This window comes from Macaca fascicularis, chromosome 5, assembly GCF_037993035.2.
Source record: "Macaca fascicularis isolate 582-1 chromosome 5, T2T-MFA8v1.1".
NCBI lineage: Eukaryota > Metazoa > Chordata > Mammalia > Primates > Cercopithecidae > Macaca > Macaca fascicularis.
In genome coordinates, this window is record NC_088379.1 from 130,494,835 (window position 1) to 130,521,360 (window position 26,526).

General features: G+C 32.5%; 1 protein-coding gene across 5 annotated transcripts in view; it reads left to right on the forward strand.

Moving 5' to 3' along the window:
* FAT4 (FAT atypical cadherin 4) overlaps positions 1–26,526 on the forward strand; it is a 187,569-nt gene that overhangs the window by 154,803 nt on the left and 6,240 nt on the right. For 4 of the 5 annotated variants that reach the window (XM_045392852.3, XM_005555880.5, XM_015450808.4 and 1 more), the window contains 6 exons: positions 4,050–4,154; positions 8,273–8,580; positions 15,943–16,028; positions 16,920–17,099; positions 19,529–19,653; positions 21,303–21,520. In XM_045392852.3, the coding sequence (XP_045248787.2) occupies positions 4,050–4,154; positions 8,273–8,580; positions 15,943–16,028; positions 16,920–17,099; positions 19,529–19,653; positions 21,303–21,520 (1,022 nt within the window). Of the gene's footprint in view, positions 1–4,049; positions 4,155–8,272; positions 8,581–15,942; positions 16,029–16,919; positions 17,100–19,528; positions 19,654–21,302; positions 21,521–26,526 lie in introns of those variants that run through there. The other variant, XM_074040988.1, reaches the window with a different exon arrangement.

Below are 26,526 nucleotides of genomic sequence, written 5' to 3' on the forward strand. Positions count from 1 at the left end.
TACACTTCTTCAAGCACATCTCCTTCTAGTTATGATAAATAGTGTATGGCAACACAATTAATTGATGGATGTCAAAGCAATGAGATCAATTTATTCTTCTAAACAGCTGCTATGGCAGTAAACATATCTTAATAGAAGGAGGCCTCTTGAGTTCAAGAGGCATAAATGCCTGTCTTTGTGCAAGTCCTATCAGCATACTTCCAAGCCTGAAGGCGTTTGGCAAGTATTGTTAATTGACTTGCAGCATTAATTAAGTTAATGATCCAAGATTTTGTTTCACAGTGCTTCAACACATCAGATTATTGTACCAAGAGCATGTTAGAGTAATTTAAACTACTGCATTCTCTGTTACTCATTATGCCATTAACACTACAATTTAAGTAGATAGACTTGCACAAAACAATTCAGAATTTTGTTGATTTCTAATTGGGTAAAACAGCATAAACTTTCCAAACTTGAGAAATATGCATTTAGAAGCTTTCTTTTGATTCTAAGTAAAATTATGGCATCCTTCTCTCACACAAAAGACACAGGTATTTTAAATAATAATTTAAATGTAAACATGTTTTCCTACTATGTCTTTGAATTTAAGTATCTAGTATGGCAACCTCTGAGTTCATGAATTGTAAAAAATTTTTACTCTTTAAATGGAGAACTCAAACTAAATTTTTAAATAGTAAATAATTTACATGCTCTACCACCAACAAATAAGACTACTTTTTCCAAACTCAACAACAAATTCCTTTATGTAAGCACTAACAAAGCCATTTTATTCATTTTTTTTTTAACTTATATTTTAGGTTCTGGGTACATGTGAAGGTTTGGTACATAGCTAAACTCATGTCACAGGGTTCGTTGTACCGATTATTTCATCACCCAGGAATTAAGCCCAATACCAAATAGTTATCTTTTCTGTTCCTCTCCCTTCTCTCACCCTCAACCCTTAAGTAGACCCCAGTGTCTGTTATTTCCTTCGCTGTGTCCATGTGTTTTCATCATTTAGCTCCCATTTACAAGTGAGAACAGGTGGTATTTGGTTTTCTGTTCCTATGTCAGTTTGATGAGGATAATAGCCTCTAGCTCCATCCATGCTCCCACAAAAGATACGATCTTGTTCTTTTTTATGGCTGCATAGTATTCCATGGTGTGTATGTACCATATTTTCTTTATCAATCTGTCATTTATCAGCATTTAGGTTAATTCCTTGTCTTTGCTATTGTGAATAGTGATGCATTGCACGTTCATTTGTATGTGTCTTTATGGTAGAATGATTTATATTCCTCTGGGTATATACCCAGTAATGGGATTGCTGGATCAAATGGTAGTTCTGCTTTTAGCTCTTGAGGAATAGCCATTATTAATTGTATGTAATTATCCACTAAGAAAAAGTAAAAAGGAAACAACTTTATTTTTAAACCGAAATAATGAATGCAAGATTGAATTTGTTTTTTCTTAACAAATTCTATTTATATTTGTGTATACTTGAAGAATAAGATTCTATTGAGAATTTAAGTTTTATAGGAATTCATTCTCAAAACTAGTATTTTATTGGTTTGTAGTATCTCCTACCACTTTGTAATCAGTGTTTGTTTTAATAAATGAATAAGTCTTATTTATGTTAGGATATATTTCCTCTCCTCACTCTGGAGTAACTGCAATAGCCTGTATTTTATATTTAAATTAAACTCAGATGTCTATGTTAAAATATTTTATACAGTGTAAATAAGATAATTGATTCATATAAATTATACACAAAAAGAACAACACATAAATTTCATTTGTTGCTATTTAAATCAAGATTTATAAAGGTAGTATTTATAAATGAAATTCAAAAAAGATACAGTAGCTTTATAGGAACAATGACTTGAGATTTATACTCATACATTTTTCTCAGAGAGCACATATGTCCAAGTATTTGAGTAAGTATACATGGCAGTACCCTCTAAATTTGTTACATCTTATTTGTTCCTCATTTCCAGTCTTTAAGAAGTGAAGGTGGCAATTTTGTAAGCCACTAACATGTTTTCATGATAAGAAGGGTATATTGAACACATTTATAAATACATATATAAATCTATGTATTTTATACATGTTACTTTTAACACAACTCTAAAATAATTTTTTGGATAAAGAAAGGAATAAAAGAAAGTAAAGCTGTACCTGGTCAAAAAGCACAAGTGAAAATTATGTATGCTTTTACAGTGAAAACAAAATGGAAAGAGTAGAATATTACTTTCTTGATGACAACTAATCAAAAATATTGCCAATAGTTCTTATGTATTTGCAACTGGGGAACACTGTGCTGTGAGAAAAAAAAAAAAAAATCTACATCACGAAAATGGCCGTCACATAATCAGTTGAAAAACAAAATAGGAAAGAGTTCTATGAAACAGCTACTCTCTGGTGAGAAATTCAACACTATTTAAAGTTTGCCTGCCTGTTTCTCAAATGTAGTACACCGCTACAATACTTAAAACCTGATTTCTGTGCCCATACATTTGTAACTTGTTTATTTTCATGTCGTTGCCTTAACAATAGAAAGGTATTCTGAAATTGTTAGCTCAGTGTTTTGCCTCATAAGGAGGTTCCCAATTTATTTATAAGGGAAAAAATGTTATGTTTATGATTCTATGATGTACAGAAATGGGCTTAGTTAGCATCATGAGATCTGACTCACACTTATAATTTCAGACCAGAATAAGTGTGGCTCCATAATCAAGCCACAAAAGCAGAACCAAGTTAAACAAAATTTTGACTGTGTTTTAAGCAAAGTTAGTATGATGAAATGAATTATCTGTGCTCAGCAGTAGGTCTAGTTGTGCATATAGCATGCATATCATTTCCTGAGCCGTCTAATAAATGCATTAGTGAAATTGGGCTGGGAAGTAGAGACTAGCTTCCAGAAACAAATGCTATAGTACTTACAATCCTACTCTCAATGAAAAGAAATTAACTAAGAATTCTGTAACATCTCACTGCATTATGAAATTTGAAAATTAGATCCTAACGAATGTAGTAAATAATTACAATACTTTAAAGTTATAGTGGTATTAGAATATGTTTAGGTTTAGGTAAAAACAAGTAACATAACAAAAACAAGTGGGACTTATACCCCAACTTGTATACACCACATGATCAATTACCATAGTTTTCTGAAACCTGGATATGGGAGCAGAAGCCCTGAATTGGTCTGTGTCATAGTTTTACAGTTTCACAGACAATATGTTAACTACCAAGGGGCTTTTATTCTTCACTTTTGAAATGTAAATATTTCTTTTGTATGGATTAATACTCCCTACTGAAATGGAACCACAGTCTGAAAACACTTGTTTGCTTTCTTCACTGCCATATCCCCCTCCATTATCATCTCTGGCCCATAATAAGCACTCAGTCAATATTAGTAGATTCAATTTAACAAGATCATGTATGAGAAAAGTCTTTATAAACTGAAAAACTATGCTGCTTAGGTATTATCACTTCAGACAAAAGACAAAGTATACATAATCTGTAGTCAAGAATAATTTTTCAAAAGCATTTTAAAATATGATGTGTTTTATTATTCTGCTTTACAACAGATATATGCAATTTAAGTGATATTTCTTGGTAGTAGAAGGAGTGTAGTTTGATAAATAGGCTAAATTTTTATCTTTGAAATACCTAAGTCAAGAAAATCTCTGCAGTGTAAAGAATAGTGTAAGTTTCAACTCTCCATCTATAAAATATAAAAAATGAAGGGACATTGATGAAGAAAATAAATTCAGTGAAAGTATTTAAATATGTTTATCATGTCATTTCTCTGCAAATAGTATTTTCTTCCAAGATGATTATGTAAATTATTTCTTAAATATAATGCACATTTTACAATAGGTCAACTAAACAAGATTTTAAATTCTAAGATATTATTCTAATTTCCTATGTCAAGTAAAATGTTTTTATATTTCTTTTCTCCATGATATGCCTTAGGAAAGATTTTTACATATGGTAATGCTGTAATGGTGTTAATATATTTATGTATGAGATTTTAAAAAAATGAATTTGATATATTTTAGGGAAAATGTGTGAATCTTCAGTCAATTACTGTGAATGCAACCCCTGCTTTAATGGTGGTTCCTGCCAAAGTGGTGTGGATTCTTATTATTGTCATTGTCCATTTGGTGAGTAAAACTTATTTGTTGATATAAAATATAAGTTCATTTTTGCACACAATTTAGTAATTTTATTTTATTATGAGCATGACAAAGAAACTATTGTTTTACATGGAAAGTTTTATTACAATAAAATATTAAATGTTTAACATTTGTAAAAGTTATGGAAATCCCATTGAATGCATTGCATTGATCATTACTAGGAAAAGAGTCAACTCAAGATAATCGAATTAATGTTGTTTCTGTAGGACATTTCCCCTCAAAGATTTATGGATGTCTTCTTTTTAGCTGAGAACTTATGAACTAAAAAAAAAAAAAAAAATCTTTAAGCACTCTTTGACATCACTGTCTATTTCAAATCTTTAAGAGTAGTCAAAGTAAGGTTTTTTGTTTGTTTCACTTTTGTGAATGTTGTTTTGTTTTTTATTTTTGTTTTTTACATTAGTTTTTAATTTTGTTCTTCACATTGATTCAGCCACTTTTATTAGAAGGACTTAGTAACTATACATGAAGTTTTCATAATAGGCTTTTTGTAGCTGATACTACCTGACTAATAAAATTTCAAACTTATCTGTTCTTTTGAGTAAGAAAAATTGTTAAAAAGAACTTTTGTGTAAACATACATATTTATTCACCCTAGTGGAATGAACTAAAAGATTCCATCCAGGTCTTATCCAACTGTTACCCATTACTGTGCCAGCCAAAAACCAGAGGAAGCATTTGTATTAGCTTGGTTTGTTTCTTAAGTTTGTGATTATTCCATTTTTTTAAAGGCTACTTTACACCACAACGTAGAATCCATCTCCAGATGACTCTGTCTCTTTTCGTAAGCAAGAAAGAGCAAGGATATTTTTCTAGTCTTCCTTTGGGCATATAACTGTGCTATATGGACCTGAAAAGAAAAGCTCAACCTATAGTAGATAGTAGAATTTGAAGGACATATGCAGTTCCTAATATCCTGTATAATTTACTAGGTATTTTTAATTTCCAAACAATTTCTTGACTATCTGATTTTATTAAGCACAACATCAATAGAATGATAAGGACAAACAGAACAGAAAAATACCTAATTTGGGGGAATGTATTTTACCAATGGTTTTGAGGCCCAGAAATTGAATGATTTGCCCAAAGTCAAAAAATGAAGTTGAAACAAAACTACCCCAAGACAATGTAGCGACTAGAACAAAAATTTTTATTTTCAGTCCAGTCTGACATTCACAACACCCCTTTTTATAAAATTTCTTTGACATTCTCACTAACAATGCCCGGGAAGTAATGAAAGGTTTATCAAGGTCAAAATAACCACAACTTTAGATCTCCAAAAACTTTTTCTTTCTTTCAATGGTGTCTCATAATTTTAAATGGTGCTGCTTTCCACATATAACCATAGTCAAGTTTCATGGTTTAACTTAACATTTTGATATAAAAGATAAGGGGGTTAGAGTGTACACTGGAAATGATTTTCAAGTGACTGAACCGAAAACGTTCATATTTTTAGGGATTCCTTTACATTACAGTTGCAAATTTGAGGATTTAAGAAAATTGATACACAATAAAAACAAGTTGCTGCTGCACTGTAGTGGTACAACTGGAGTCGCCTATTAAGTGGAGCTATTTGGGGGGCCAAATATACCTTCTTGTCGCTCTGCTAGAGATCTCCAGGGAAAGAGGAATAGCACAATGTAAATTAAAATAGTCACAAATCACACATAGCCGGCAGTGCAAATTTCTCCCCCTATTCCTTCCAGTGGCAAAGACAAAAAATCATTATCTAAACTTAGACATTGTCAGCACTTAGAAAAGAAAACAAAGGTCACTGAAACACTACTATGTAATTTGAAACTAAAGAGATAGAATTAAAAACAAAAATGATTTTTGTTCTCAAATTCCATAAAGAAATATTTTCATGTTTGAAAACACACTATCAATTTGAATTAAAATGTAAGTATCTATGTACTTTCTACATATATTTACATTTGAATATTCAGCACATTGTTATAGATTTATTAAAGTTTATTCAGAAGAGACCTAAGTGAACACATAATACAAATTTTTTCACTAGTATTTTTATTTCATTTATATGCTTTCTTTTTCCTTTAACTTCACTTACTCTTTCTGCATTGATAACATATTTATATATTAATTAATATATAGAAATTATAAATATTAAATATAGATGCCACAGAAATGTATAAAATACAAATGCAACTTCTACAGGATAGATATAATAAATATATAATGTACAAGATTATACTATGTATAAAATATATTATCTATATATCTCATATATGACATATCATATATATCAATAAATATCATTTCTATAATTCCTTTGCCTTCAACTTCAGTTAAAGATTAAAAATTAAAAATCATGTATAATTTCTTTTTTTTTTTTGAGATGGAGTCTCGCTCTGTCACCCAGGCTGGAGTGCAGTGGAATGATCTCGGCTCACTGCAAGCTCCGCCTCCCAGGTTCACACCATTCTCCTGCCTCAGCCTCCCGAGTAGCTGGGACTGCAGGCGCCAGCCACCACGGCTGGCTAATTTTGCTTTGTATTTTTAATAGTGACGGTGTTTCACCCGTGTTAGCCAGGATGGTCTTGATCTGACCTCGTGATCCGCCCACCTCGGCCTCCCAAAGTGCTGGGATTACAGGCATGAGCCACCATGCCTGGTCAAAATTATGTATAATTTCTACTCATTCATAATAAATATTATTTCAGCCTGGACAGAAAAGGGAAAGATAAATAACACAAACTTTTATGGCAGCTTCTAGGCTGCTTTAATTTTTAAAGTGTTCTGATATAAAATGTGGTAGTCAAAACAACTAGACAATCAATAGATCTGGCCTCAAATTTTGGCTGTTTCTCTTGGTTCTGTGACCTTAGGCAAGTTTTAAGTACTCTATAAAATAATGGCATTGGTTCCTTCTAGCTGAACAATTCCCTCACTCTAAATTTTATGCATTTACAGGACATAAAAAGCCAAAATTAAGAAATGAAGCCTTTGCAAGTTAATAAGAATCATGAGGTATTGGCGTGGGTTAATTTTCCAATCATTTGCCACAGTCTACTAATATTTGTGGGAAAAGAATTTTGGCATAGCATTGTAACATCAATAAAACTCATTTTTCAAGTTTGAAAAAGAACCAGCACAAACAAGTCGGAATGCTGACTTTCAAAAAAAAAAAAAAGACAGCTATTTTAAAGTAGCCTGCTATAAATCATACCCACAGAGGGTATAAAACAAGAAAGAGATAAAAACTTAAAGATAGTTATTTCCTTTCCTAAACCAATGATTTCACTTGCCTGATTTTGTGGCCTTGAAAATAACATGAATATAGGTACTGATTTTTAAAAAATCAAAACAAATGCATTTACCATCTTCAATTGAGTTGAAATAGTTTTTAAGAACTATATATTATGAAGGAAGTATGTTGGCTGAAAATTGTAGCATAATAAAACTTCTAAAAGGTCCACAAATTTAGGCCGGGTGTGGTGGCCCATGCCTGTGATCCCAGCAATTTGGGAGGCTGAGGCGGGCGGATCACCTGAGGTCAGGAGTTCAAGACCAGCCTGACCAACAAGGTGAAATCTCATCTCTACTAAAAATACAAAATTAGCCAGGTGTGGTTCTGGGCACCTATAATCCTAGCTTCTCGGGAGGCTGAGGCAGGAGAATCGCTTGAACCCAGGAGGCAGAAGTTGCAGTGAGCAGGCACTCTAGTCTGGGCAACAAGAGCAAAACTCTGACCCCCAAAAATAAAAAAAAAAAAATTATAAAAATAAAAATCAACAGATTTTGAAACGTTTCTGGGAAAGAAATCTCTTCAGACACAGTGCATTCCACTAAACCTTTAATTTTTAGAAACAGAGCATACTTAGATATGTTCCCTAATCAGACAATGAAAAATAATTACATCAATTAATCATTTCTGCCATATTTTAAAGATCATTCATAAAGATCATTAACTCTATTTCAATTTTAGTTTAGATGAAATTTTTTGGTAAGTAACAAGAAAGTTGTTAAAACATAACTCATTTTATAATTCAAAAATATTTTAATCAAAATATATAATAAAATTTCCCTGAAATTTTATGCCAGTTTGTCAATTTTCCCTCCAACAGGTGTCTTTGGAAAACACTGCGAGTTGAATAGTTATGGATTTGAGGAGTTGTCATACATGGAATTTCCAAGCTTGGACCCCAATAACAACTATATTTATGTCAAATTTGCCACTATTAAAAGTCATGCCTTATTGCTTTACAACTATGACAACCAGACAGGCGACCGGGCTGAGTTTTTGGCCCTTGAAATTGCCGAAGAAAGACTAAGATTCTCTTATAATTTAGGCAGTGGTACATATAAACTCACCACCATGAAGAAGGTGTCAGATGGACATTTTCACACTGTGATCGCCCGGAGAGCAGGAATGGTAAGATATTTCATCCTACATAAACCTCATTTTATTGTTGTTGTATATCCAACTGGATTATGAACTGGGGTGCAAATCATATTAAATTAGGTTTATTCATTAAATGAACACTTTAGTTATGAACAACTTAGATGTAACATTTTTCTTTTGCTCATAACAACTCTGTTCAAAAACAATAAAAAAGAGAACAATTGAGAAAATAGCCTAGTGTGTGAAAATTTCATTGATTTTTTTGTATGTTTTTAAGGCCATATCAGGCCTATACTTAAAATAACTACCTTTCTTTCCTAAGTATTTCTGCCTTGACTGAAGAAACAATTAAAGAACAGAGGAGACTTTTCTGCAAAATCTACATACCTTAATCAAAAACACTTTATTGTTAAAAAATGCTAGCAATAGTCGTAGCTAGTCATAGTCTTTTTGCTGGTAGAGGGTCTTGCCTTGATATTGGTGGCTCCTGACTGAGCCAGGTAGTAGTGGCTGAAGATTTGTGGTGGGGGCTGTGGAAATTTCTTAAAATAAAACAACAGTAAACTTTGTAACATTAACTCCTTTTTCATGAAAGATTTCTCTGTAGCATTTGAGGCTATTTGATTGATACTGTTTTACCCACAGAGGAAATTGTTTCAAACTTGAAGTCAAGCCTCTCTCAAACCTTGATGCTAATGTATTAATTAACCCTATGGAATATTCTAAATCCTCTGTTGTCATTTCAACAATGTTCACAGCATCTTCACCTGGAGTAAGTTCTGTCTTAATAAACCACTTCCTTTGATTATCCCTAAGAAGCAGCTTCTCATCCTTTCATGTTAGTTTTGCAAGATTGTAGCAGCTCAATCACATCTTCGGGCTTCACTTCAAATTCTAGTTCTCTTGCTGTTTCTACCACATTGGCAATTACTCCCTCCACTGAAGTCTGGAAGCCCTCAAACTCATCCACGAGAGTCAAAAATCAACTTCCTCCAAACTCCTTTTAATATTTGATATTTTGACCTCCTTCCATGAATCATGAATGTTCTTCATGGCATCTAGAATGGTGACTCCTTTCCAGAAGGTTTTTAATTTACTTTGCCCAGACCCATCAGAGGAATCATAATCTGTGGCAACTAGAGCCTTATGAAATTTATTTCTTAAATAATAGGACTTGAAACTCAAAGTGACTCTTTGATCCATGGGCTGCAGTCTGGATGCTGTGTTAGCAAGCATGAAAACAACATTAATCTCCTTGTACATCATTGTCAGAGCTCCTTGGTGACCAGGTGCATTATCAGTGAGCAGTAATATTTTGAAAGGAATTTTTTTTCCTGAGCAGTAGATCTCAACAGTGCGCTTAAAAATATTCAATAAACCATGCTGTAGACAGACGCACTGTCATCCAGGCATTTCTGTTTACTGATAGAGCACAGGTGCAGTAGATTTGGCATAATTCTTAAAGATCCTAGGATTTTTAGAATGGAAAAGGAGTGCTGGTTTCAATGTCAAGACACCAGCTATATTCGCTCCTGATGAGTCAGCCTATCCTTTGAAGCTTTTAACCTAGGCATTCACTTCTTTTCTCTAGCTATGAAAATCCTAGATGACATCTTCTAATAAAAGGCTGATTTTTTACATTGAAAGTCTGTTCTATAGTGTAGCCCCTTCATCAATGACCTTAGCTAGATCTTCTGAATAACTTGCTGCAGCTTCTATATCAACATTCACTGCTTGGCTTTGTATTTTTACATTACAGAGATGACTTCTTTCCTTAAACCTCATGAGCCAACCTCTGCTGCATTCCAACTTTTCTGCTGTAGTTTCCTCACCTCCCTCAGCCTTCATGCATTGGAAAGGAGTTAGTGTGCCTTTTTCTAGATTAGATGTTGGATTAAGGGAATGTTGTAACAGGTTTGATCTTCTATCCAGACTACTAAAACTTTCTCCATATCAGCAATAAGGCTATCGTGCTTTCTTATCATTTGTGTATTCACTGGAGTAGCACTTTTAATTTCCTTCAATAACTTTTACTTTGCATTTACAGCTGGGCTAATTATTTGGCACAAGAAGCCTCGCTTTTGGCCTATCTTGGCTTTCTACATGCCTTCCTCACTAAGCTTATTCATTTTTATATTTTGATACAAAGTGAGAGACATGCAACTCTTCCTTTCACTTGAGCACTTAGAGGCCATTGTAGGATTATTCGTTGGCATAATTTCAGTAGTGTTTTATCTCAGGGTACAAGGAAGCCTGAGGATAGGTAGAGAGACCAGGGACAGATAATTGCTCGAGCAGCTGGAACATAAACAAAATTTATCAATTAAGTTTGCCATCGTATATGGCATGGTTCATGTTGCCCCAAAATAATTATAATAGTAACATCCAAGGACACTTCACTCATCATAGATCACCATACCACATAAAATAATAATGAAATATTTGAAATATTGTGAGAATTATTAAAATGTGACTCACAGTCACAAAGTAAGCACATGCTGTTGGAGAAATGGTGCTGATAGACTTGCTGGATGCAGGATTACCAGAAACCTTCAATTTGTAAAAAACAAATCTGCAAAGTGCAATAAAGTGAAGAGCAATACAATGAGGCATGCATGTATTTACAGATTATATTGATTTTATTATGTGGCTTTCATGTTACAAGAATGACATATCTATTTAGGATGTGTGTTTATTAAACAAATATATTTTTTATGAAGGAAAATGCATCACATCTTTTCTTTATTAATGTTAGAAAATATTTGACATAGTGTAATAGAATGGAACAGCTTATTTATTTTTTATTCTTTATCTTCACAACGATCTCTCCATATTTCCCCCATCTCTAACGGCTATCAAGGATTTATTTTTTTTTATAAGAAAATGCTAACAAATCTGTCTTAAAGCATTTTTGCACTTTAGCTTTTGAAAGTGTAGCCTTTAAAAGTGTAGTTACTGGTGGCCAGGCGTGGTGGCTCACGCCTGTAATCCCAGCACTTTGGGAGGCCGAGGTGGGCGGATCACGAGGTTAGGAGATCAAGACCATCCTAGCTAACAGTGAAACCGCATCTCTACTAAAAATACAAAAAAAAAAAAAAAAAAAAAATTAGCCAGGCGTGGCAGTGTGCAGCTGTAGTCCCAGCTGCTGGGGATGCTGAGGCAGGAGAATGGCGTGAACCCGGGAGGCGGAGCTTGCAGTGAGCCTAGATCGCGCCACTGCACTCCAGCCTGGGTGACAGAGCAAGACTCTGTCTCAAAAAAACAAACAACAACAAAAAAGTGTAGTTACTGGTAAGATTTATAATTCACCCTAGATAAAATAATTGTGTAAAATGTTAAATTGTCTACTAAAAAGAAAGCCTAGCCAAAACAAAATAAGTACCCTTAAATCATTTTTAAATGAAAAAAACTTGGTATCTAAATGATTATAAATTTATTTCTGATTTCATGTCAATCTTTAAAATATACGGTAACTTATATAGTCCTTAGACTGATTCTATGAATCATACATTTGTGTGACTACAGATTAATTTTTGCCACTAAATGCATGGAATATGTTATATTGCTGAATGCATATAAGCAATATTCAGAAATAATATTTAAAATGTTTTCAACCAAGTTTTTGCTATTTTTTTCTCTCTGGCCCATAGTTAATTTTAAAGGCTAAAATTTGTGCAATCTATAATTACCAATTTCATAAGGGCATAAGACAGAAACTACCTTATAATATTAATTATTTTTGACCAATACACATAACAGGCAATCTATTATCAAAGAACAAAGTTTGTCATTTGCTCTCAGGAATATTTTATAAATTCATGTTTATTTTGAATTGGCATCAGATACAATGACTTTTCTCTCCTCCACTCGAATTTACTACAACATTAAAGTAAATTTAAGCAAGTTTTTAAATACAGAACTATTTTTAATTGTGAGGGGGAAAAAGAATAATGATTAGCTTTAAATATAACCAAGTGATTGTGTCAACATGCTCAAGGGTAGCTGCTCAGACATGTCATTCATGGATATCGCCACATCCATCAAACTGCATTCAGGGTCCTATCAGGTTATGAAATGCATGTTACTTGAAATGTGGGTGAGAAAACAACGAATGTATTATATGGTTTTTATCAATCATTTTAGTTATATATTGTTTTCCCCATTTCCTTTTGAACTTAGTGTTAATATTTCCAGATGGAACATTTTTCTAATATATTTAATTTATACAGTGTTTACTTAATAAAATTACCCCCAATAGTCTGAAAATGGTGTCAAGACATAATGTTATATTTTATATTTTAATTCTACTATGCCCACATTTCCATATTTTTGTAAAGGTTAATATGAATTATAATTAAAATTTTATTTCTGTGAATTAGGTGCTAAACAGGTGTTAGTCATCCCGAATTATCACCAACTCATCCCACATATAACCTTTTGAAGTAAAATAATGGAATATTTGACTTGATCTTGGTCTCAATGAAGTTTAAATTATGAGTAGTGCCTAAAAATCCACCTGACTTTAATGAACGTTAGTAGAGGTATAACCAACCAATATTGGATAAAATATATTTTCTGATTAGTAATAGATCATTGCACTGATTTTTGCTTGAGATTTTTTAAATAGCATAATATCAAACTGTATGCCCAGAGGAAGACCTCTGGAAGAATATAGAGTTAATCAGTTCCGGTATTCCTGATGATTGATGTAACCAGAAATATTGGGCCTTAAAGAATCAGAAAAACATTTGGAGATTGATATATATAGATTGGGCTCACATTAGCCATAATAATATCCTAAAGCTGATGAGTAATAGTAGACATCACCTCACCCCCATTTTCCACACATATGGAAGATAACCATATTTCTGATATGTTGTCAAGTATACTATAATGTAAAATAAATGATTTTACCTGATGACCTCCAAGGTCACATTAAACTTCATGAGCATTTGATTCTATCAAACGAGGACATGGGAGCAAGAGGTAAGTGAAGGAGGTAATTTGAAGGATGCAGTTCATTTGTATTATTGTGACCACAGTCATCAATTTTAATAATACCATATGTGAAAAAAACTCTGTCATTATTACTTGAGTCATAGGAAAAATGCCTTCCTGTTTCAGAAAACATCCAAAATAGGGCCCCTACTGGATTCTGAAATTGTCATTTTCTACATTTCAAAATAATTTTGGTTGGAAACTGGCAAAATCATTAACCTCTAAGCTTTAAATCATTGCATAGTTGGGGTAAAACATTTTAATTTATAGTGGTAAAGCTATAAAAATTCAACAGCAAAAGAGAATTTAACTCTGAAGATTAAATTGCATGAGCTTACTATTAAAATAAAACATCTCCTCCATTATTCTTTGAGTTGTATCAGCAAGCTTTTAGACATATATGAAATATTAACAATGGCTAAAATACGATTCTGTTATCCAAGGTTATTTTTCTAGTTCAAGCATTTATAAATATCCATGTGGTACTTTCTAGTTTATGATACTTTTAGGGATCTCTACAAGGATACTTGCATAATATATGTAGAGAGATGTGTTCAATCAAATAGTCACCTAAGCAGCAGAAGTTGAATTATAAAAACCTAATACTGCTTTTGAGATTGGGTGTCACCCCAATTTACAGATAACTGGAAATAATCATAACTGTCAAAAGAATTAACTAAATGGGGCATGAATGTCTTGCCAGAGAATTGGAAGTATAAATTTTTCCTAAAAATATTTGTATTCATTATAATTTACTTGAAAAAAGAGGCAAAAATATCCATGTGGCTCACAAGAGTTTATTGTACAGAGCTTATACTAACTAACTCTTAGAAACATTTAAGAATATGTTAGCCAGTAATATTTGATAAACAATTAATAAATTGACTACACATTCACCTCAGTCTTTATTTTTAAAATGTGAGATAATTCAGATAAATTTTTGCAAGTCTATTTAAATATATATTTTATAGATACTGCCTAAAAATCATAAGCAATATTGGTAACAGTGGGATATTAAGGAAATCAGTCATTTTCATTCCTAATGAAAGTGCCCTCATTTTTAAATACAGAAAATTTGATATCCAAAACTTTGCATTTAAGTTTGTCATGTTATTAGTCAACTTGCTTAATCTTCCTGCACTGTTTTCTACATTTGCTTTGCTCTTATAAACCTGAAATGATAAGCATCCTGATAAATAGATAGTTGCATTGTATTTACATTTATCTTCTATATATGTAACAAATTTGGATTAACCCCATCTGTGGCATTCATAAATTTAGAATAATGCTTTATTGTCTGCACTGGGAGAAATCTTTAAACCTCCTGTCCATTCAGAAAATGAATTATTGTTATTCCCGTGATCTACTCCATCCTTCTTATAATTTCAGCAACTAAAATGTGCAAAGTTTGTCGTTTGTCAAATTTTAATGAAGTTTGGGGAACAAAGGAGGTGCATCACAATAGCATTGCAGATTATACAATAATATGGATATACAACTTTGGTCTTAGACTGCACTGCAGCCATCCTCAGTTGCTGGTACTCATTATATAGGACTCTGACTTCTATGGTTATCATATTCTTAGGCCTTTTAACCATAAATTGATGACTTTATCAATCAAAAGGAGTATTCATATGTTCTACTAAACAGAAGGCTTTTGTCTCAAGGGAATATGCATCCCTTAGAATGTAAAAATGACTACTTAGTCATTATTTAAATACTATTGGGATTTTATACTGTAAAGTGATGTACAGTAATACATCCTGATTATAAAGAAATATGTTGTAATGTTATTTATAGATAATTATTCTTAACAAAAATGAGAAGAGCACTTACTTGATATAACATATTTCAAACTTTAATCTGAATATTTAAATTTTCATAGATTGCTATAATAGTATTTATACTGTATTTTCATAGTCCTTTTGTAAATATGGCTGAAATCGTATGAGAATAAGACTTTCGAAAATCAAAAATTAAGAAAAAGAAAAGAAAATCTTTGCTTTTGTTAACATAGTTTGACGGTACAATAAACACATTTCTTAAGATTGTAATCTACAGGAAGATGTTTCAGACCTATTGTGTATTATTCTAAAGAAGATTAATGGCATTTTTATATTTTTTCACCTTTAAAACAGGGGAGCAGGAGAGGATTTTTAAAGGTACCCTTTTACCTCTTATAGGTATAGATAGTCATAATTTTAGTTTGAGATATCAAAGAAACATGTGCCCATGATTCAGTATTATAATTATGTGATTTACACATTAAATCAAGATGTTATCATAGTTTCCAAGTCATGTTCACATAGAAACAAGTCATGGGTAATGTTGGCTGGAAAGGCTAATAGGGACCGTAGAACCCAAAGTTGAAAGTTTCTTTCTTTTGCTTCATAGGCAGCCTCCTTAACTGTGGACTCCTGTTCTGAGAACCAAGAGCCAGGATATTGTACTGTCAGTAATGTGGCAGTTTCAGATGACTGGTAAGGAATATGATTGCTTTAATTTTCATTATTACTTAAATTTTTAAAAATAAATTGTATACCTAAAATAATTACAGGATGCTAAGTATACATAAAGCTTAAGATATTTTATTTCCCTCTCCAAATTTTTATAATATAAAATAGTCAATAATTACTGTGCAAAATGTGTTAAAATGTGTGAAATGAAGTGGTAGAAATAAGGATAAAATTGGTGAAAAGGAAATTAAATATAGCCAGTAGTCTTTGGAAAGATTCATGAAATAATTGTATATGACCTTCATTCTGAAAAACATGTAGGATAAAGACCCCAGTTCTTTCAACTGCATTTCTAAAAGTTTATGTGAAAATTATTAACAGATATTTTTCCATAGCACTTAAAGCTGAACACAGCAGTAATCTACCAGAAAATAAGTGATTTTAATAGGAAAAAATGATGAACAGAGAAAAATAAATAGACCTGGATAATGACGCATCATTCATTGCCTCAGTCAACTTATTGGCATCCCTTGCATTGATCACCTTACTGATATCCTTTATCATCTCTTCAGGGAAAGAGCAATGTAATGTAAATATTAGAGGTGGTACTAATTCTATAGCATTTTATCTTCCCTCTGAGAGTATGCTCCTTCTTACTGACTCAGTATTGTGATAATATACATCTAATTTGACTAATTGAAAACATAATTTCCATAAATTTTATTATTTTTCATAACTTGGAAGCCTAACAACTCTGTGTGTTTATAGGACACTCTTCTACATGTTTTCTATTGAAATTTATCACACTATAATAAATGTCAAAAAAAAGCTATATTCACTGTTTTTCAAAATAAACATTATACTAAAAATGTAATCTTTTGGCACTAATATTTATATCTTCCATTTTTTATTTAGGACTCTTGATGTTCAGCCAAATAGAGTCACAGTTGGAGGTATCAGATCGCTAGAACCAATCCTTCAGAGGAGAGGACATGTGGAAAGCCATGATTTTGTCGGGTGTATAATGGAGTTTGCAGTCAATGGAAGGCCTCTGGAACCCAGCCAAGCTTTGGCAGCACAAGGCATCCTAGATCAGTATGGCAATTTTATTTCTTACTGTTTTAAAGAAAAAGAATGCAAAAAAAGTATGCTTCAGTGAGCATCAAAAGATGAAATTATTATTCTCAAAACTCTAAAAATACCAAATGATATATATTGTTTTGAATTTTAAATATTTATTTACACCTTTGAAATTTTGGCATAAAGTTTGATATTTAATTAGGAAATTAATATTTTTCTAGAGTCTTATACATATATGTTATATATATATGTATGTGTGCATGTATATGTTTTATCCTCTTACAGAGAGTTGTGAAGATTAAATGAGCTAAGTTGGTAAATTATATAAAAAAGAGTTCCAGCATATAGAGATATATAGACGTTAGCCATCATGGGCACATAGAACTTTATTTCACCTTAAATAGTTTTACTTATAGACATACATATTCCTAAAAACTTGATACAGCTTTAAAAACAGGTAATAACTTGATTAATTATGAACTGTAAGACTTTTTTATTTGATTACTAATTAGGTTTCTAGCAATAACTTAGGAATGGTAGAAATTACATATTTTATTTTAAAATTACTTTTGTTCATTATTGAAGTTTGAAAAATTCTGAAAAAAATACAAGGAAGAAAATAAAATTAACCTATAATCTAACCACCCAGAGGCAAGTACTCCTAGGTTATTGTCATGTTTGTGACTGCTTAGTATCCCATAATGTGAATGTGCTATATTTTAACTATTGCTTTACACTTTAGTTGTTTCCAATTTTATTAATATACCAATTACCCTGTGATTAACACCTTTTCACAAAAATCTTTGCTCACATTATTTTTTGGATGAGATTACTAGAAATAAAACTACTACTGGCAAAGCTAGAAATACTTTCTAATGTTTGTAACTTAAATATTTTAATAACATTTGCCATTTGCCTTTCTTTTCCTACATGTTGTTACTGTTTTGTTACAAAGTCACATTGGTTCATTATTATTATTAATCAAACAGTGCAGAAAAACAAAGCATTGAGATTGCCACCATTGTTAATGCTTTGGTGTGCATCCTTTTGTATCTCTCTCCATGTTCACACGCATTTTTAAATACCATTTTTTTTTTTTTCATTTAGAGATATTTTGTGAACATCTTTTTAGGTCAAAACCTACTGAAACAAAACTTTTAGACTTACCTTTAACTCCTCTCTTTCTGTTAGACCTTATGTCCAGAATGACCTTTCTATTTGTTTGTTTGTTTTTTGAGACGGAGTCTTGCTCTGTCACCCAAGCTGGAGTGCAGTGGCGGGATCTCGGCTCACTGCAACCTCCGCCTCCCGGGTTCAAGCAATTATCTGCCTCAGCCTCCCAAGTAGCTGGGATTACAGGTGCCTGCCACCACGCATGGCAAATTTTTGTATTTTTAGTAGAGACGGGAGTTTCACCATGTTGACCAGGCTGGTCTTGAATTCCTGACCTCATGATCTACTGGCCTTGGCCTCCCAAAGTGCTGGGATTATAGGCATGAGCCACTGCACCCGGCCCAGAATGGTTTTTAAAACACAAGTCAGTTAACTTTTTCACTTTTTGGCTCAAAGTGCTTCAATAGCTTCCCATCTAACCCAGCTTCAAAACCAAAATCCTGACACTGACTGACAACATTTTTTGTGATCTGCCATCTCCCTTAACTTCCTGACCATATCTAACTACTCTTCTTCTTCTTGTCCCCTGAGCTCCAACCATGTTGGACCTCAGTGTTTCTCAAACATGGCAGTACACTTTCACTTCAGGGCTTTCTCACTGGCTGTTTCCTCTAGCTGAAATGATATTCTACCAGATATACTTCATTCCCTTATTTTATTTAGGTCTTAAGAATTAATCTTAAAGATTAAGATTAATTCACTGCCTAATCTAAAGATTCAGCAAACCTGCAAACTCACTATACCCTTTCTCACCTTAATTTTCTCGATAGCTATTTTTTTCTTTATTTTCTGCCTCTTCCACAAGAAAAAGATAAGTACTTCCTGAGTGCACGGTTATTTTTTTCATTACTTTACTTCCATGCTTAGAACAGTACTTGGCGTATGGTAGGCATTCATTAAACATTAGTTGCATGAGTAGCCTGGTAGACAGGTGTCAAAAAATATGTGGTCCCTGGATAATATGTATTAACCAAAGTGTTTATTTGACCAAGATATTTTATTCAAGTAAGAATTAATTTAAAAAAGAAATTGTCATATCTTTCTCATTATTATGCAAGACATAATTTTTCTTGAATCTTTTTTAGTGTGAGGCAGACTGTGTTTTTTAGGAAAACTTCTAATTTGATTAGTTTCTCCAAATGTAGTTGTAACTTGAGCTTCAAATAATGGAGTGCTTGAAATTAAACAAGTTAATACAAATTTTATCGAGTTTAAGCAAACTTCTCCTCATCTTTTATGTGATTTATGGTTCTCATTATGATTTATTTTAGATGCCCTAGGCTGGAAGGCGCTTGTACTCGCAGCCCATGCCAGCATGGTGGCACATGTATGGATTACTGGTCATGGCAGCAGTGTCATTGCAAAGAGGGACTCACTGGGAAATACTGTGAAAAATGTATGTAAGGTCTTCCATCTTCCCCTGGAAATTATAATAACTATGAAAAGTAAAATATATGCACCCAAGTATGTAATTGGATTAAAAATTATGGTTTCATTCTAAATATTAAAAATATTAAATGGGCAATAATTGGTAAAATACAGTGACATTTAAAAAATATTTTTGTAACCTGAAGAAGAATGATATTCTTTTAAAGAATTATTTACTAAATCTCTAGCTTCCATTTTAAAATTATTTTATTCACTTATTTTTGTTTGTTTTAGCTGTAAGAATGCTAGGCAATCTAAAAGATCAAAGGTTATATTTAGGGTTTTTTTCCTTATTATCTTCCTTTGGGGGATATTTTTCTGGTCAATTTTTGTGCATAAAAAGGTATACACACTAAATCACTCAACACTGAGCTCAAAACATCATACAACGGCATCGTATGTTAAAATTAATGTTGATACTTTCATTTCAATGTAGAAGTGGTAGAATTAGTTTTGGATATTGCTTTTTAAAATCCTTTCGTCAGTTGTCTCCTAAGCCCTAATGTTATTATTTAGACGTTAATGATGTTCACATCATCATTAGAAATTGGTGCTCTGTAATTTCGAGCTGCACATTTCACTAACTAACCCTAATGGCTCCTCTTTTCTTAAAATTCTTCATTTTCAAACAAGTGGTTACTACTTAAATATGTTGCAGATATCTGACTACATTTAAGAAGTCATTTGATTCAATTATATTATGAAAATGAATAGAAATGCATAATAAAATTGAGGATATAATATAATCTAAAAGGTCTTAGCAGAAAGTGTAATTGTGTGTAATTATATTAGAGATAATGAAAACATAGAAAACATATTTTCATGTGATTTTTAATGAATAAATATTTAATAAGTAGGAGCCTAATTATATCTGAAATATGAGTCATTGGCTAGATAAATGCCTGAGGCGCTTTTTCTTAAATCATGATGTAACTCACATACTATAAAATGTATCGTTTTAAAGTGTATTTTTCAGGACTGAAATACATTTGAGCTCATTTTCTTCATATTCTTTCTTTAGCTATATGATTTGTTTCTATAACTTAAACTTCCATATTTCTGGAGTGTGGATTTTTTTCAGATTATGATAAATTATAATATACATACTGATTATATGTGATGATAAATTATATGTGATGATTACTGAAAATAGTAGTTACAGATGCAAATATTTGATTGTACACTTCTTTGTCCAAATTCATAGCATACTAGAGACTAAAGATTACAAATTATTTTAATCATGCAAACATATATTTTGGAAACAGTGAAAATGATTACAAACAAATTTTTCAGGTACATATTTCCAACAAGTGGCTATGTCTTTAGATATTCATGATTTATATAATGTGGCAAATAATTTAGTAAATATTTCCCAAATGGTTAATGACTGTCATAAAATATTTTACATTTCATGCTTCTGAAATGGATGTAAACATTTGAAATCAACTTATATAATAATTCATAAATGACTATTTTTTAAAGAGTAGAGTTGGGGGACAGTAATTCCCAAAATTTAACATTTTCATTGTCCTTTTTATATTTTTTGTCACTATAGAAAACTCTCCAAGAAATGCGAAATGAATGCATTCATTTTCCCTGTTTTCCTTTGGCTTTCAGCTCTTACTCCTGACACTGCCTTATCATTAGAAGGCAAAGGGCGCTTAGACTACCACATGAGTCAGAATGAGAAGCGGGAATATTTGTTAAGGCAAAGCATACGAGGTGCCATGTTGGAGCCTTTTGGTGTGAACAGTCTGGAGGTAAAATTTAGGACCAGAAGCGAGAATGGCATTTTAATCCATATCCAAGAAAGCAGCAATTACACTACTGTGAAGGTGAGATAAAAGCTAATGGTGACTTCATTTGATTAGACCGCCTGCCGTGTAGTGGTTTAAATCACTCCTCCCATAATTTCTGTCCTTTTCTTTACAACCCATTAGAGTTCCGACTAATGCTGGGCACTATTCCAATGTCATCTATCTTAACTATTCCCCAGGCATTGGCCAGACTAACAAAGATCTGAATGGTTTGGTTTCTACACACTTTTGTGGTGCTTTAGAGTAGAGAACCCTGCCAGGTAGGCCAGCACACAAAGAATGAGTTGCAATCTATTTTTCTGGTAAGAATTTATATCGCTTTTTTCTTACTTTTAAACAAAGCAAACCAAAAATGTAATGTGTCTTTGAAATACAAAAATATTTTTCTCCAACAATTATTTCAAATACTGATATGTATATGTCAATTGACAGGATTAGAATAAGGAAAAACATTTTGAAATAAGGAAAAACATTTTGAAATTATATGATTTCTGGAGCATATATTCAATTCTCTATATAAACTCTGTGAAGTATATTTGGAATTTATTATAACTTTAATTAACCTTTCCAAATAATTTTTAAATAATCTTAAAAATTATACTTCATAAGAACAATGGTTTGATTTATCATTAGGCTTTTACATAATTTGTTTTTTCTTATCTGTAAATAAGATACTAAACTTACATACAGATGAATAATTTCAATAGATATCCATTATTGCATCGGCTCTCAGCTTTCTGAATTTATGAATCTATATTCTGCTTTCTTTCCCACAAATAAGTCATCTCCTAGACCAACAGTTTCTTTAGTTTAGTTGTATTGACTGCCTTCCATTAATATTACTTTGTATCATTCTACTGATAATTTTTTATATAAATTTTAGTAAATTCTTAAGATTACAAATCTAGATTTCCTGAATTATTTTCATCTGTTAGTCAATATTTGATAATTACTTCAGGGATCGTTCACAAAGAAAAAGAGCAATATGTTCAGAAAATTATTAGGTTTAATTCACATATAATACTAAAAATAAAAATAGATGTTCACTTCTAAACTTCAGCCTCTTTCATCCTCAAAATTTTTCTCTGTGCAAGCCAACCATGATTATGTTGCATATAAATATATTTAATAAGTAGCATGAAAACCAACATTTCTTACCTTCTCAAATGATAATTCCTCTAGTCTAGTCATTTCCAACTAGGAAAAATTTTACCCCCAGGGGACATTTGGCAATATCTGGAGATATTTTCAAGTGTCACAGTTAGGAGGTGGGAGAGTACTGCTGGCGTCTAGCGGTAGAGGTCAGGAATGCTGCTAAACAGCCGCACTTCACAACAAAGAGTTATGTGGCCCCAGATATTACTGCCAAGTGGCAGAGACTCTACCCTTATCCCCTACAAGAGAACATCTTCAGGTTTTAACTGTACCTCTATTGAAACAAAGGATCCAGTTCCAGAGTTAATAAAACAACTGTAAAAGAGAACACATAAGCCATTGTATTGTATCATTATTTGGTACTTATCATTTTCATTGAAAATGGTATTTGAAGTAAACAAAGTAAAGAAGCAAAGAAAGAAACAGGTCTTCATCTTCTATAAGAAACGTATTTTATGTGTTTTGAGAGGCTTTGACATTGAGGTCTGTGTGTTATCTGTTAAGCTGCTTCCAAGTCTTCGTGCCATTTAAATGACATATGAAATATTTCTGTACTAACGTACACTTTAAGCCAAGGAATTTAGTCAAAATATAATGTGGTTGAAAAAAATCAAAGACAAATTTTTTTCTCCACTAAGAAAAAAGCTCAATGTCAGAATCCATTTTTGTCAACATAAATTCTATTTCCAACAGGACAGCAGCATACAACTCCAGATTTTGTTAGATTGGTAGCAATAACTTAATTTTTTTTCCTGAAAAGAAAGTAAGTGCTAATTAATAAAAAAAAATGGATAATACAGACCAAAATGCATACTTTTGTCTGAAAATTTTGAAAAGCAGCTTTTCAAAGATTAAAGGGGCTTGGTAGGTAAAGAGAATAGGTAAGAAAAAATAACAGCAGTGAATTAAGAATATCTAAACTGAAAGAAAGTGGCTGTTGTAAGCAGGCAAATTATTTGGATGACAGGAATATCAAGTGCTTATACAGACTAGGAAGCTAGTTAGGATGGACTTTTACTTATCAGTTAGCTTATTGGTCACCAAGATGCCAGGGTTTCTTTTTCCTTTTTTTTTTTTTTTTGGCTCATTTTCTGACCCTTTCTTTAACTCTTTCTTATGGTTTGCATTCTCTCTCTCTCTTTCTCTCTCTCTCATTGTCTTTTCTATCATTTTGTCTCTCTCTCTCTCTCTCTCTACACACACACACACACACGCAGACAGAAGATGGGGACATTTTGTGAAAAATGAGCAAGGGTGTTGAGTACATGGGATTGCATGTGGTTAGAAGAGAGACAGGGTGTCAGTGTCAGGTATGGGCAGCAGTAGCAATGAGAGGAGAGAGAAGAATATGTAGAATCAATTGGGTCTATTCAGAAAAAAAAATTAAGAAGAGAAAGTTTCAGAGAGAAAGGCAAAAGGAAATCATACTTGTTTAAAACTTTGTAGGCCAATATTTAACTCATTTCACAAATCTCTCTTCATTCATGCCATACCTTATAGCTCCATATTTGATGTTCTGTAATAATAGTAATGTGATGGACTTTATTTCTACTCTAAACCAGTTCTTTTGTTTTGTGTTTGTCTGTTTGTTTAAGTGGGCAACACAGGTGGTACAGAATAATTGGAATAAGGAATTCAAAGCTCTATAGATTCAAGTTAAATAAATGAACAAATAAATGCCATTATGAGTCGCATAATGACAGGAATACATTTCAATAAATGCATTGTTAGGTGATTTCATTCTTGTGCAAACGTCATAGAGTGAACTTACTCAAATCTAGATGGTACAGCCTACTATACACCTAGGCTATATGGAATAGTCTATTGCTCCTGTGATACAAACCTATATGGCATGTTTACTGTAATAAATACTGTAGGCAATTGTAACACAGTGGAAAGTATTTGTGTATATAGTCATATCCAAACATAGAAAAGGTACAGTAAAAGGTTACATAGAAGATTTTTTTGTGGGGAATTGGGGACAGCCTGGGCAACAGGGTCTTGCTCTGTTGCCCGGGCTGGAGTACAGTGGCATGATCTCAGCTCACTGCAGCCTCCACCTCCTGGGCTCAATTTATCCTCCCAGCACAACCTCCCAAGTAGATGGGACTACAGGCATGTGCCACCATGCCCGGCTAATTTTTGTATTTTTTGTAGGGATAAGTTTTCTCGTGTTGCCCAAATGGCACTTATTGTGAATGAAGCTTATAGGACTGAAAGTTGCTCTGAGTCAGTGAGTCATTAAGCAAGTGGTGGGTCAATGTGAAGGCCTAAGACATTATTATACACTTCTGCAGACTTTATAAACACTGTACACTTAGGTTACACTAAATTTATCAAAAATATTTTTCTTCAATAATAAATTAACGTTAGCTTACTGTAACTCTTTTAGTTTATAAACTTCTAAATTTTTTAACTTTTTTCTCTTTCGTAGTAACAATTAAAACACAAATACATTGTACAGCTGTACAAAAATATTTTCTTTCCTTATACCCTTATTCTGTAAGCTTTTTTTCTATTTCAAACTTTATTTCATTTTATTTTTACTTTTAAACTTTTGCATTAGTAACTAAGAAACACACAAAAAAATACACATTAGCCTCGGCCTACACAGGGTCAGTATCATCAATATCACTGTCTTCCACCTCCACATCTTGTCCCAGTGGAAGGTCTCCAGGGACAATAACACACATGGAACTGTCATCTCCTATGATAACAATGCCTTCTTCTGGAATCCTATCTAAAGGACCTGGATGATGCTGGTTTACAACTATTTTTTATATCATTAGAAGCAGTACCCTCTAAAATAATGATAAAAAAAAATTAGTGTAGTAAATGCATAAACCACTAATATAGTCATTTATTATCATTATCAAGTATTGTGTATTATACATAATTGCATGTGATATACTTTTATACAACTGGCAGCACAGTAGGCTTGCTTACACCTGTATCCCCACAATAAGTAATTTGTTGTGCTATGACATTACAATGGCTCTTGGGTCACTAGGCGATAATAATTTTTCAGCTCCTGTGGTTCATCATTGACTGTTTATGAATAAATAAAATGAAGCAAGGATTAGCATGACGTTTTAAAAGTGAGGAATTATATAAGTGTTAAGTACAGTACTGCCAGGGAGAAGGAAAACATTAAGAATGTTATAATGGGAACTTATATTCTTATCCACCCCAATTTGTGATATATTCCAAGTTCTCTCTCATCAAAAATTATTGAATAAAAGGATGACATGATGAAATCAATTAGGAAGAAAGAGCTGGGAGGAGGCTTTTCCTATTTTTTTTTCAAAAAGGACTCTAGCTATAACCAAAGCTAGTTTTTACTCTGTGTTGCTGTTTTTACTCTGTGTCATGAGATGTTGCCCATTTGATGAAATGTTATTGTCATTTAGCTAGAATTTTCTGTGTTATTTTTTTTTAGTTTGGTTCTGAAATATATTATTATCTGGAAAAATTGCTTTAATAAAATATTACTATATGAATAACATATGTAAATGTGTTAGACGTCTTTTCCATAAAGTACAAATGAACTGATTTTTAGTTTTACCAGATGTGTTTGTTGCATGTAGAAATAGCATTTGATCTGAGTGACAAAATAAACGGATCCATCTTTTCATTCCCGTTATTTGAAGAACAGTGCCACTGCATCCCCCTGCCAACACACCAGCTCTGTCTGGCAGTGGTAACGGGATATGCTCCCTGAACCAAATGTTCATCTTGCCTCATAAATTATCTCATTTTCTAAAATGGTCTGCTCAGGATACTGGAAACTCAGTAGCTGGAAACTGGAGCGGGAGCACCCTGTTACCCAATGTTCTCCTGGACAAAATAAAATAAACCAAATATCCCTT